The sequence below is a fragment of the Aquarana catesbeiana genome, linkage group LG03 (genome assembly GCF_042186555.1).
Source record: "Aquarana catesbeiana isolate 2022-GZ linkage group LG03, ASM4218655v1, whole genome shotgun sequence".
Taxonomy (NCBI): domain Eukaryota; kingdom Metazoa; phylum Chordata; class Amphibia; order Anura; family Ranidae; genus Aquarana; species Aquarana catesbeiana.
Genome location: NC_133326.1, coordinates 278,089,996 through 278,103,632, shown reverse-complemented (window position 1 = coordinate 278,103,632; position 13,637 = coordinate 278,089,996). Strand labels below are relative to the sequence as shown.

General features: G+C 41.6%; 1 protein-coding gene across 3 annotated transcripts in view; it reads right to left on the bottom strand.

Annotated features, from left to right (window-relative positions):
• HMGA2 (high mobility group AT-hook 2) overlaps positions 1–13,637 on the bottom strand; it is a 136,390-nt gene that overhangs the window by 19,867 nt on the left and 102,886 nt on the right. The window contains exons 4-5 of one of the 3 annotated variants that reach the window (XM_073620132.1): positions 4,362–4,388; positions 3,303–3,340 (exon numbers count right to left, since the gene is read on the bottom strand). In XM_073620132.1, the coding sequence (XP_073476233.1) occupies positions 3,323–3,340; positions 4,362–4,388 (45 nt within the window). In that variant the 3' untranslated portion in view covers positions 3,303–3,322. Of the gene's footprint in view, positions 1–3,301; positions 3,341–4,361; positions 4,389–13,637 lie in introns of those variants that run through there. The other 2 variants (XM_073620133.1, XM_073620130.1) reach the window with 2 other exon arrangements.

The following is a 13,637-nucleotide window of genomic DNA, read 5'->3' as shown; positions in this document are numbered from 1 at the left end:
TGTGGTTCAAATAAGATTAATTTACATGAACTAGAAAATAAACTAAACTGTCAATAGAAGCGTGAAACACCAATCTGTATTGTCGGAAACAGCATCAACTTCAAAATAATTTCACACTACCACATGGAAAATAGATAAAAAGGGATATTCTTAAGGAAATAGATGAAAAAAAAGAAAGATTCCTGTTAATGGGTTTAAGATATACATTATCCTCCATGAACTTCCATGTAGTCTGCATGTTTACATAATTTATCACTATTTCCTTACACTGTTCAGATTAGGAAGTCCTTATGAGCTCATGTCCTTGTTAGTTTTGAGTCTGAACTCTTCTCCTTTAAAGGGAAACTCATTTAAAACAAAAGAACTGTGGTGCTGACTGAACATGGCTTATGAAGTTTACAATTTGTGTCCAACATCCTTTTAGTAACAACTAGGGATGTCAGGCAAGATTTCACAAACAGTAACTAGATGAAAAAACTATTTTGCTTTCATTTCAGGCAAATCTGATAAATACCAGCCCAGTTAAATCAAACAAAGGAGTGTATATGGGATTTTCTTAACTTGTTTGGAAATAAGAGTTTATCTCATAAAGCGACAGATGTACAGTATGAGCTGTCAATCTGATTAGATGTAGTAAGGGCAGTTCCTCCACTAGCCCCATTTGTATGTAGCAGTGAAGCTGACAGTGACAGTATTTGACAGTGGCTAGCAATGATTCATAGGACTTGTAGTTTTGCAACAGCTGGAGGGCCACAGGTTGAGCACCCATGAGTTAGATCCTCTGTTGGGTTTATATTGCTGTCTGTGCCCTAGTAAACATGTTGCGAAACAGAAAGAAATGGACAATCCAAGTTTTGGCTTTAGATCTACCTTTACCCTTTCGTGATCAGAAGTTAGAAATACCTAACTGTCCAGGTTAAATAATGCAGCATATCATATATTTTTGGTAGGAAGCTGGCACTTCTGGTGGTTTCGAAAGTTGGGAGCACCAAAGGTTTGACTTCAATGCACAAATGCTATATGATATTTTAGCGTTATCACCCTATGTTGGTCGTCTTCTTCTCCTATTACACATGAGGTGAGCTGTGCATTATAGGATATTTGCTGTATTCCAGGAGAAATACACCATATTACCAAAAGTATTGGCACGCCTGCCTTTACACGCACATGAACTTTAATGGCACCCCAGTCTTGGTCTGTAGGGTTCAATATTGAGCCCACCCTCGCTCATCTATGTCTTTATAGATCTTGCTTTGTGCTCTGATCCAAATCATTGGTGGAGAGGGGATTATGGTGTGGGGTTTTTTTTTCAGGGGTAGGGTTTGGCCCCTTAGTTCCAGTGAAGGGAACTCCTAAGGCATCAGTTTGGAAAATGTTATGCTCCCAACTTTGTGAGAACAGTTTGGGGGTGGCCCCTTCCTGTTCCAACATGACTGCGCACCAGTGCACAAAGCAAGGTCCATAAAGACAAGCGAGTTTGGGGTGGAGGAACTTGGCCTGCACAGAGTCCTAAACCCGATAGAACACCTTTGTGGTGAATTAGAGTGGAGACTGAGAGCCAGGCCTTCTCATCCACATCAGTGTCTGACCTCACAAATGCGCTTTGGGAAGAACGGTCAAACATTCCCATAGACACACTCCTAAACCTTGTGGACAGCCTTCCCAGAAGAGTTGAAGCTGTTATAGCTGCAAAAGGTGGACCAACTCAATATTAAACCCTAGGGACTAAGACGCCATTTAAGTTCATGTGTGTGTGTGAGGGCAGGCATCCCAATACTTTTGGTAATACGGTAAATGTGGAAACATACAGTGTGTCTGGCTGGGTTTAACCCTTTTCACAAGCACATTGGAGCTCTATAATGCAGAGATCATATATTTTCTGTATCAACCTGGCACTTTTAGCATTTTCAAAAGATGGGAGCAATGAATACTTGATTTCCATGCATAAGTTTCATACCATGCATTAGCAGCCCTTTGGGCTATTTTTGGACACTGTTTGTGGACTTCATGTTTCACATATGTTTTATGAACAATTGTATGAATTAACTTTTGATTGTAGTTTATATTTATGTAATTAGTGAATTTTTTTAATGATTCTTTGTAAACACAGAATAAATATATTTTGTAGTGTGCAGGTATATTCAGTCACAGACTGTTTTTTACGTGAAATTGTGTACGGTTTTGAATTTATATATTTTTTTTAATCAAAGACCCTGAGAGTAAGATGGTACTCTTTATTGCCCCCAAAAGCATCTGATCAAACTGAGATGGGTTTGATCAGATGCTTTGCAAGCTGGTAAAAACAAACTGAAGTGATGAAATCCTTACATCACGTGGGGGCAGGTCCCCCTTTTGTGCCCTGTAGAAGTGATCGGGTGGCTATAGAGCGCTTAGGTCACAAAAGCCTATTGGCAGCTGAAAATGTTGACACCGAGATTATGGCTGCAGCCATTTAACCACAATAACCTAAGTATGTACATGATATGTCCTAAGGGCGTGAAGTGTACAGAATTTACACATCATATAAATGTAATCAGACAACATCATTGTTTGTAAAATCCACAGCTACATAGCTAACATCTTGTCATATACACACACGGTAAGTACTTTGTTTGGTACACTGTTTTTAAAAAATTGCTCCGTTATTATTCTAGGCTTACAAATGCACCAAAAATTGTTAAAATTGTATATTTTATTTTTTTTCTATTTTTTAAATTATTTTACTAGTGCAACTGTATCTGACAGCTAAACTGGAAATTACATGGCTGCAGATGAACACTGCAACCAAAAGATCTGTGTTCCATCTACGGCCTGAAGGATTTATTTTTTGTCAAGGGAGCCTTCAGTCTGCATGTGATCACTTTATCAGAGCTCACATAGTGACCACATCATTTGGGAACTACTTTGATTCATTCCTAATCTTTAGTCAGCACCCAGGTGTCACTGATAGCTGGATTGAGAACAACACATCCCAAAATGCTGGTTATTAAAGGGGGAGAGTGTACATTAACATATCCTTTGCATAGGTAATCTTGCCAGGAAATGTTAACATACAGATTGCAGATGGCAAAGAGTAATCAAAATGGTCTGTGTTCATAATGCAGGCAACTTTATAAGGAGATCACTACAAATGGATTTTAACTGAGCAGAGTAACCAGTAATACAGTTACTGTATCTGCTTATGTTAAAAATTCTTTGTACGACTGCTTACACTTTTGCAGACAAATGGGATATCATCTAATTTATATTTGTTCTCATTCACAAAGCATAACTTGAAAAAAATATTTTAAATTGTTGCTTACCTTTTTACTTGCTTAAATGTCTACCTAGCCTTCCACTTCTATGTGATAAGGTAGGATAAAGGGAGCAAAAGAGTATTACGGTACAGTAAGTTAATTCACAATTTATTCAACTCATATAATAAATTTAGACACAGAACAATAAATGCGCTCACGATATGCTGGAGAGGCACAGGCAGCATTAATCACAGTCCACTGTAAGCACCGCCGAGACACCTGACATATGGATCAATTCTGACTGCCGGCATACAGAGCCTTGCACCCAGCTGGTCTCTGTGCTTTACAGAAAGTGTTGTCCATTCTCCGCCCCCCGGCTAGTTTTTGCCTATCTCGGAGGTATGCCATTATCTCAGTTAGGCTGAAGAAGAGGATTTCCCGGAAACGTGTCCCATCAACCACTGTGGTGCCAAGCAGCAGAGAGAAGGAGGATGTACTGGCTATGGTAAGCAATGCTTCCCAATTCCCTGCATTTATTGTCCTGGTGTCACAAAGATAAAGAGTAAGGCTTAATGTACATGGGACGTTTTTATAACCTCTCCTAACGATTTAATTTGACAGATAGTAACCCACGTTTAAAACGTCCGTTTTGCCGCATTTGTGTTTAGAAGTGTTTGAAGAAAAAAATGTTTTTTTAATTTTTTTTCAAAATAGCCAAAAATGAAAAACGCCTGTAAATGAAACGTGGCTAAACGCGAGTTACCGCGTTTAGAAGCGTTTGGCGCTTGAAATGCCTCTAAACTCAGCGTCTGAACTCATTTTTTTGCTTTCCAAAAAAGGCCTCTAAACTCAACTGCCTAAAAACGACATTAAACAAACCTGTGTACATGTACACATAAGATAACATTGGATGAGTTCAGGGGCAACAGCCAACTGCCTCTGAACGTCCGTTTACCAGCAGCAGTGTACATGAGGCCTAAAACTTCCATAAAAATCTAATAAAGTTTTTGCTTGACTTGACTGGCAGCTACATGCCAATGCAAGCTTATTCTATGGCGACCATAACAGACAAAAACTGACTTATTCAGACATGCTAACAAAAAGGTATACATAAATTATTCTTACCTGACTAGATTTTTTCTCTTGTTGTGGCTGCAAGAAAAAAAAAAAAAATTAATCCCGCAGGTCACAAATATTAAACTCACATATGCAAATGACCCTCCAAATTCACCAAATAAGCATGTTTAGATTGTATAAAATAGTTCAACAAGTTCTGCTTTGTACACTTATCATTCAAGTACTTGGGTATATATTTTTTTACCTTTGTTTAATAAAAACCCATTCAAACGGTTGTACTTGTGAGGTCTCCAACTGAATCTCTACAGAAAACTTTCAACAATATGTCGGCATAACCACTGAATAGAAAATTCAGCTAAACAGAAATGCTTACATTTTTTCCTTTTAATATATTTGGCGAGTGCTCCCAGGCAAAGCCACTTTCCCCGGGGGCACCCGGGCGTGCTTGCTCCCAAGCTGTCCAGTCTACATCTATTAACACATACCGGTAGACTCTGCCCTGCCCCCTCCTCACAACATTTGATTGACAGCAGCAGGAGTCAATGGCTGCGGCTGCGGCTGCTATCTGCTTAATGAGGAGGGAGACAGCAGTGGGAGCTGCTGCTTTTGTGCACATCGCTGGATCGGATCGGTCTCAGGTAAGAAAAAGGATGGGGCTCCTGCAGCACAGAAGGTTTTTATCTTCATGCATTGGAAGTATTAAGGTAAAAAACCTTGAGGCTTTAGAACCACTTTAAGGCAGGTGTGAAGTAATGGTGTAAGAATGTTTTCATATATATTGTTTATTTTCATAAATTTACAAAATACAAAGCAAGTGAACAGAAGAAGAATCTAAATCAAATCAATATTTTGTTTGACTACCCTATGGATTCAAACCAGCATCAATTTTTTTAGCAGGTGCTAATGATCATCAATTTCATACGTAGGTTGAAACAGTCTTTAATTGAAGCAGGTGTGCAGGAGGCCTAAAACCGGGTGAGGAACATACAAACTCTGCTACTAAGGTGAGGTTGTGGAAGGCAGTTTCATGTCACAGGTCACACACCATGGCAAGCCTCAGCACTGCTACAAGACACAAGATAGCTTTACTGCATCAGCAAGGTCTCTCCCAGGCAAAGATTTCAGCAGACTGGGGTTTCAACAAGTGCTGTTCAAGCTCCTCTAAAGAAGCACAAAGAAACAGTCAACGTTGCGGACCGTAGACGCAGAAACTTAATGCAGCAGATGAAAGACACATACTGCTTACTTCCATTTGACACTGGAAGACATCCAGCAGTGCCACCAGCACAGCACTATGTCTTATGGACCCATAGAGCAGGGCTCGGGAGTGAGCATGCACCAGTGCCCCTATAGTAAGTGGCTTGCTACTGGGGGCACTGGTTAAGGGGGAGGAGCGCTTGCGAGGATTGGGGATGCTCTGTGCAAAACAACTGCACAGAGAAGGTAAGTATGACATATTTCTTCTTTAAAAAAAAAAAAGTTTAGCAGCAAATACTGCAGTCGACAAACCAATTTGCTTGCTCTAATAGTAAATATAGCATTCATATGCAATGATTCAAATCAAAATATATATATATATATATATATATATATATATATATATATAAATAAAAATATATATGTGAGTAACATGTCCCTAAAGCTGATGTAATTAAAGAAGGAAAAATGGGTACCACAGTTTGTTGTATATAAGGCTGCGTTGCCGCAGACCGGTCAGGGTTCCCATGCTGACACATGTCTACCGCCAAAAGCGCCTACAATGGTCACATGAGCATCAGAACTTGACCATGGAGCAATAGAAGAAGGTGGCCTGGTCTGATGAATTACATTTTCTTTTACATCATGTGGATGGCCTGGGTGCGTCACTAACCAGAGGAAGAGATGTCACCTGGATGCAGTATCGGAAGAAGGCAAGCCGGTTGAGGCAGCGTGCTACTTTGATTAATGTTCTGCTAAGAAACATTGGTCCTGTCATTCATGTGAATGTTCCTTGACATGTACCACCTACCTAAACATTGTTGCTGACCAGGCGCAACCCTTCGTGGAAACTGAATTCCCTGACAGTGGCCTCTTTAAGCAGAACAATTCACCTTACCACACTACAAAAATGGTTCAAGAATAGTTTGAGGAACACAACAAATTCAAGGTAATGGCCTCCAAATTCTCCAGATCTTAGTCCAATAGAGAATCTGTGGAATGTGCTTGAAAAACAGGTCTGATCCATGGAGGCCCCACCTTGCAATGTACAGGACTTAAATGATCTGCTACTGACAGCTTGGTGACAGATACCACAGCATACCTTCAGAGGTCTAGTGGCATCCATGCCTCAACGGGCATTTTTGTTGGCAAAAGGGGAAGTTACTCAATATTAGGTGCGTGGTCATAAAGTTATGACTGATCGGTGTATAGTCCATTTAAAAGAACTGTTCTGCTATCAGTTAGATATCAATGAGTACAATACTGGGAAAAACAAAAAGCTGACTGCAAGAAAGATTGCAAGAAACCAGCCATAGATTGCAAGATCTAAAAGCCTTTGAAGGAAAGTGCAGGCCTGTGTTTTTTTTTATTTGGTCCGGTTAGCAAAAATTTATCACTATCAGCTAGAAATTATCTTATCCAATATGTCATAGGGCATATTTGACCCCGGCCAGCTTAGCCAAGTTCTTTCCCTCACAGTCCTCTGCCTGTTGGCGCTGTGCTGCCCCACAGGCAGATTTAATTCACATATTTTGGAATTGCGCGGCTATCCAACAATTTTGGTTGCATGTCATGCAACGTGTTTGGGCGTCACAACTATACATATTCAACCTTACATTGCAATTTGTTTATTGGGCCTGGTGGACGACTTAGCCCTGATAAACAAACGGCACCCTACTCTCATTATTTTATTATATGAGAAAACTCATTGTCTTGTCATGGAAGAATCCAGTGGCTCTGCCAATATTTGCCTGGAAGGCTTTAATTAACAAGACCACAATCTTATATAAGGCTACCTATGTCAGTAGAGGTGTGCCAGACAAGTTTGACAAGGTGTGTGGGAGTTGGGTGAACACGTTGTCTGATTAATTGTTCAATATTACTATTTTTTTCCCTTCTTGCTGTATAAATTGAGATTGTTTGATTACTTGTATGTGCCCTAGTATCCCTTGGCGGTGCTTATGGAGATGGAGTCTCATCCCCATCTAACACTTGTAGAAGAATGCTTATAACACAATTTTTGGAGTCGTACTAACCATTGGTGCTAAACTACTGTCTTGTGTGGTGTACTTGTAGCTATGGTTGTAACTGTAGCGTATGCCTCTTGCATACCTTGTTAAAATGAATAAAGAGATTAAAAAAAAAAAAAGGTTTTTATTGAGGAACCAGCAGGTACAATAGCAATGAAGCCCTTAGGCTGCAGTACATAGGTAGGATTAAGTCAACCTGAGTATCATGATTTTTCAATTTTTAACAATCGAAGAGAAAAACATCATATATCATAGCACTGGTTCCCATGTTTTGCAAAAACATAATATATCATGCATTACAGGGACAGAGGGATAGAGAAGGGAAAAAGAAGAGGATTCGATGAGGGGGAGAGGGGAACCCTGGGGTGTCAGAAGATGGACCCTAGAGAACTCAGAAGTCAAAGAAAACCAAAATCAGGTTATCATGGGTTTCAATAGGGATGAGTCAAAAGTCAGTGCAAGGAAGTGATCAATCCATGGCTGCCATAAAGCAATATTAGCAGGGGCATTATCGTGCAATCTGGCTTCAATTTGGTGTGGGTGATCACCAACCAGTACCCTCAGTTATGCATTCTAAAGCTCTGCACTGAGCATCAAAAGGCTTGATGCATCTGTCCTTTTCCTTTTAAAAAACTTTTAGGGGCAGCTACTGGAAGAAAATGGAGCAGATTAGAAGATATAGCGAATAGTTAGTGATATTTAACTGAACATGTCCAGTTGAGTGTGACCGACTACTATGAACTATACCATGAGACCAGCATAAATGAGAACTTTCACGGACATATCAGCAGATACTTAGCAAAGCTAGCTTTTGAAGAGCTTGTCTCTTGGTCAGCAGTGATGTGGCAGATCCAGTTTATCTCCATTTGGAGCCCATTATGGACATCCAAACATAAAAGCTTGTTTGGGAATGGGGGGACTGCTGACAGTTTGTTAAAACTGTTTCATTGCTTGTTAATATTCCACAGTGTATGGCCACCTTTGTTTCTTAGCCTGTTTTATCTGTGTGTAGATAAAGCTACATGAATAACTAATTTGAGCTAAAACAAAGCCAAAGAACACCAGTTTAGGAAAAAGCCCCAAAAGGAGCAGAACTAAAGCAATATAAACAAAAGATCTGAAAAAAAAATCTACACATTATAACTAAATATTTAAAATGATGTAACCAATATTTTTTATGTTACAAAATGTAAAATTTAAAATAATATTCTTCCTGCATTACTGCAATTTTAATCACACCTGAAATAATGTAAAAGCAACATCAAACAGACATTCTTGTAGCCCAACTGTCTCTGTTCCTCAAGTAAATAAATCTTTGTGCATTACTCTGCTTCAGGTCCTGAACTCATGTGACTTTGCCACACTGAAGCTCAATGAAAGAGCCAGCTCAACCAAATGTTCCATGAATTACTTTCTGACACTTCAATGAGGGGGAAGACAATGTCTGAAATCGGGCCAGCTTTGGCACACTGCCCAGTATGTGTCACAGTTATTCTGAAAGTTGCCCTTCTTAAAAAAATAAAATAAAATTAACTCCATACTTTGCAGACCAACATACAAACAGACCCATGAAACATTTCAGTGCTTGTCAGGGTTATAACCGTGTGCATGTTTTTCCAGCTTGTGGCACCAAATGGCTCCAGACACTACACTAAGGTTTGTTTTTTTCATCTGTTCCTAGATTTATGAATGGTATGCTCTTGAACTTCTAGTACATTTAACACACTATAAATTGACCTTAGTTTAACTGGGAAAAAAACAAAACTAGCATTTTCTTTTTTTCTTTTCTAGAACATATATTCCGAGTCTACCCATTTGCTTTGTATTTTTTAGAAAATTTAAAAACAATCAATCATTCTCCCTTTTTTCTTTAGAGAGTCTTGTTTTTTTTCTTATTTTGAAAAGCATCCAAGAAAAACCCACAACACACTCACATTTCTACTTGTGAGCTATGCTCCGAGAATATCCCGGTAGCTTTTAGCACCTTGGATAACCACCCTACAGGTAGGAAAATACTGACTTTCTGCACAAATCTGTACACAGTTATACAACCTTGTGGGCAGTAATATAGTTTTGAACCAAAAAAAGCTGGCATTAAAGTGGTTGTAAACTTCAATCTTTGACTTGTACTTATAGGTAAGCCTATAATAAGACTTACCTATAGGTACTGTACGTGCACCGTTTAGGAGATATTTACTGTATTTGCAGCCGATGCAGTGACCAGTGCATGCGCTCTGAAGGAATGGCCACCCGGCCATTTCTTTAGAATCCTGAGCCTTAAACGGAGGCTCCCCCGCGCATGTCATTGCGGCTCTGGCCAGTCACACACCTGGAGTCTACGGACCCGGAAGGAAGACGGGTGAAGATGGAAGCGGCCTTCAATGATGACAGTGGACCGCTGGAAGGCTTCATTTTCAGGTAAGTTTCACATAATGCGCTAGTAAGTGATGCATACTAGCACATTATGACTTTACCTTTCAGGTCAGAAAAAAAAAGGCACCCAGAAGTTGTATGCAATGTATGCAAAACCTAACAATGACTTCTCTCATTTGTTCCTTTGTGATCTATTATATACACACTATAGAATGAATTCTGTTATGCAAGTGCAAAGAAATACATATTCTATCCGAAATGTAAAGTTGCCCTGTGCACACTTCCTGTATTTTCTCAGAATCCTTCCTGTTCTCTTGCACTACAGAACAATTAGTTTCTATGCTATGGAGATGAAGAGCATGGGATGGATTCTGTAGTCTATCACCAGATAACTCTGTTGCCCCAGTGAGGACGTCCTATAGGGCAAAACGTGTCGGGCGGAGCTACAGCAGTGACGTCATCACGCCCCAGAGGCGCTGATCGGGATTTACTGTTGATGAGATGCTGTCTTACTCTTTACACTTGTGAGCAATTCTCTTATACAATAAAAAAGATTTTTTAATACTACACCATGAGAGATCTTATTCCTCTTGCTTGTCATTGACATATATTGAGTCGGCTTATCATATGGTGGATTGCTGCTGTTGGTTAGATGAGCCATGTTTAACATACTAGGAAGCCATCATCCATCCATCCATGTGGGTTTTCTCCCTTATAGCATAGCCAGACCTCCTTCTTTTTGAGGTAAGCAATCTGGTAAGCAATTTGCGACTGTTGGTGCACACAAGTGGTGAAAAGTCTACTTGCTTGTGGGACTATTTGGCTGTCGTATTTGCACGTTTTCCTTTAGTTTCATTGTCAGAAGGTTCATTCGATTTTATATTGACTAGTGGGATCAAATCAAAATTTGTTTTGGACTGCAGTGATGAGAAAATTCAAAGGAGCAGAATGGAAAAAATATTTTTTAACAATCTAATTTCTAACAGTGTATGTTGTTTTCGTTCTGGAAATTCCATTCATACCCAAATACCTTTAAACCAGGGGCAGGCAACCCCCGGCATGGGTGTCGCAAGCGGCACGCAAAGGCTCCTTTGCCGGTACTCGACTCCCTGCCCATCAGCAGAGCAGCGCAGGGAATTGTCCATGAGACACTAATGCATTCCAATTTTAGAATTCCCCACACAGCACCTCCACTGAGGGGGAGGCACTGCACCCCCACACATTGTAAAGGATGGGAAACATTGTTCGGTTCTCTAATTTTGCTCTGGCTGCGATCGTCAGCTTTTGTGATGGGGAAGAGATTGGGTGGTGTTCTGCTAGGAGGGGTGGTCCCTGTTTCCAGGAGGAGGACTGTCATTGACCACTGCTAAAACCAATCATAGTCCTGCTACCCCGGGCCACCATCTGGAGGAAGATGACTCGCTTGGTTGCCACTATCAATCTCAGAAAGAAGGGAGTTTCATTGTGATTGAGAAAACCACAATCAGGTGACAGTTTGTGGAATTACTGTTGAGCTTCTGGGAACTTTGTTGAAATTATTCCTGAACCTTTACGTCACTTACTACTGAACCCCTCTGCACTCTGTGTCCCTTTAACCACTTAAGCCCCGGACCACTTGGCTGGCCAAAGACCAGAGCACTTTTTGCGATTCGGCACTGCGCTGCTTTAACTGACAATTGCGCGGTCGTGCAACGTGGCTCCCAAACAAAATTGACGTCCTTTTTTCCCCACAAATAGAATTTTCTTTTCGTGGTATTTGATCACCTCTGCAGTTATTTTTTGCGCTATAAACAAAAAAAAGAGCGACAATTTTGAAAAAAATGCATTAATTTTTACTTTTTTTCTTTTAGGCCGATACGTATTCTTCTACATATTTTTGGTAAAAAAAAAAAAAAAAAATCGCAATAAGCGTATATTGATTGGTTTGCGCAAAAGTTATAGGGTCTACAAAGTAGGGGATAGTCTTATGGCATTTTTATTAATATTTTTTTTTATTAGTAATGTCGGCGATCATTTTTATCGTGACTGCGACATTATGGTGGACACGTCGGACAATTTTGACACATTTTTGGGACCATTGGCATTAATACAGCGATCAGTGCGATTAAAAATGCATTGATTACTTTAAAAATGTCACTGGCAGTGAAGGAGTTAACGCTAGGGGGCAGTGAAGGGGTTAATGTGTGTCCTAGTGTGTGTTCTAACTGAAGGGGGATGGGGACTGTGCAGGGAAGCTAACAGATCGCTGTTCATACTCTGTATGAACAAACGATCTGTCAGTTCTCCCCTCAGAGAACCGGAATCTGTGTGTTTACACACACAGTTCCGGGTTCTCCATGTGCCCCGAGCGATCGCGGGAGCCCATCGGTGATCGAGACCGCCGGGCACTCGCATCAGCTTGAGGGGCGCGCCCCCGAGTGGCCACAGGGCGAAGCGTCGTTACATAACGTAGTTTCGCCCAGCCGTGCCATTCTGCCGCAGTACAACTGCAGCGGCTGGTCGGCATGTGGTTAAGCCACAGCCAGTATTTAGCGCAATGAAAATCACACCCGACTTTTGCTGCGGTGAGAAACTTTTTCTCAGCTGTGGGGGCCCAACTTATGATTCTGCACACAGGCCCACTGCTTTCAGAAAATGCCGCTGACCTGAGCTCATCATTGCATATCCATTCCAGATGCTTGTACGTGACATCACATACATCCCATTCAAGCACATGGGCTGGATGCGATAGCTGGATCAGAAGGATGAGTGTGCCAGGACAGGTAGATGTGTCTCATCTCTGCTTCCTTTAACCACTCTGCATATCACATATATCATAGATGAGAAGAGGGTACAGCCGTGGAGCATTTGAGCAGGAAGGGTTCGGAGGTGGGACAGAAGAGCAGGAGGTATAGCGGTGGGGCATATGTGCAGGGAGCTAGAGAAGGGGGTTACAATGGTGGGACAGATAAGCAGAGGGATTCAGTGTTGGGGCAGATGAGAAGGGGGTTCAGTGGTGGGACAGAAGAGCAGAGGGGTACAGCGGTGGGGCAGATGTAAAAGGAGGTGCATTGGTGGGACAGATGAGCAGGGGGAACAGAGGTGGGACAGAAGAGCAGGGGTGTACAGAGGTGAGACAGATGTGCAGGAGGTACCTTGGTAAGGCAGATGAGAAAGCAGGTTACAGTGGTGGGGCAGATGAGTTCAGTGTTAGGACAGATGAGAAGGTGATTCAATAGTGAGACAGAAGAGCATGGGGATACAGCGGTGGAGCAGATGGGCAGGGAGGTACAGTGGTGGGGCAGATGAGCAGAGGGGGTTACAGTGGTGGGACAGAAGAGCAGGAGGTACAGTGGTGGGAGGGATGAGAAGGGGGTTCAGCAGTGGGACAGAAAAGCAGGGGGGTACAGTGATGGGGCAGATGAGCAGGGGGTTACAGTGGTGGGACAGATGAGAAGGAGGTTCAGTGGTGGGACAGAAGAGCAGAGGGGTACAGCGGTGGGGCAGATGTGAAAGAAGGTGCATTGGTGGGACAGATGAGCAGGGGGGTTCAGTGTTGGGGCAGATGAGAAGGAGGTTCAGTGGTGGGACAGAAGAGCAGGGGGGTACAGAGGTGGGGCAGATGTGCAGGGTAGTACAGTGGTGGGGCAGATTTGCAGGGGGCACAGTGATCTGAGGTGTGAAGGTGCAGGAATTGGGGCTGATCTGAGGCGTGAGTGCAGGATGTTAATTTCTCACTACTACT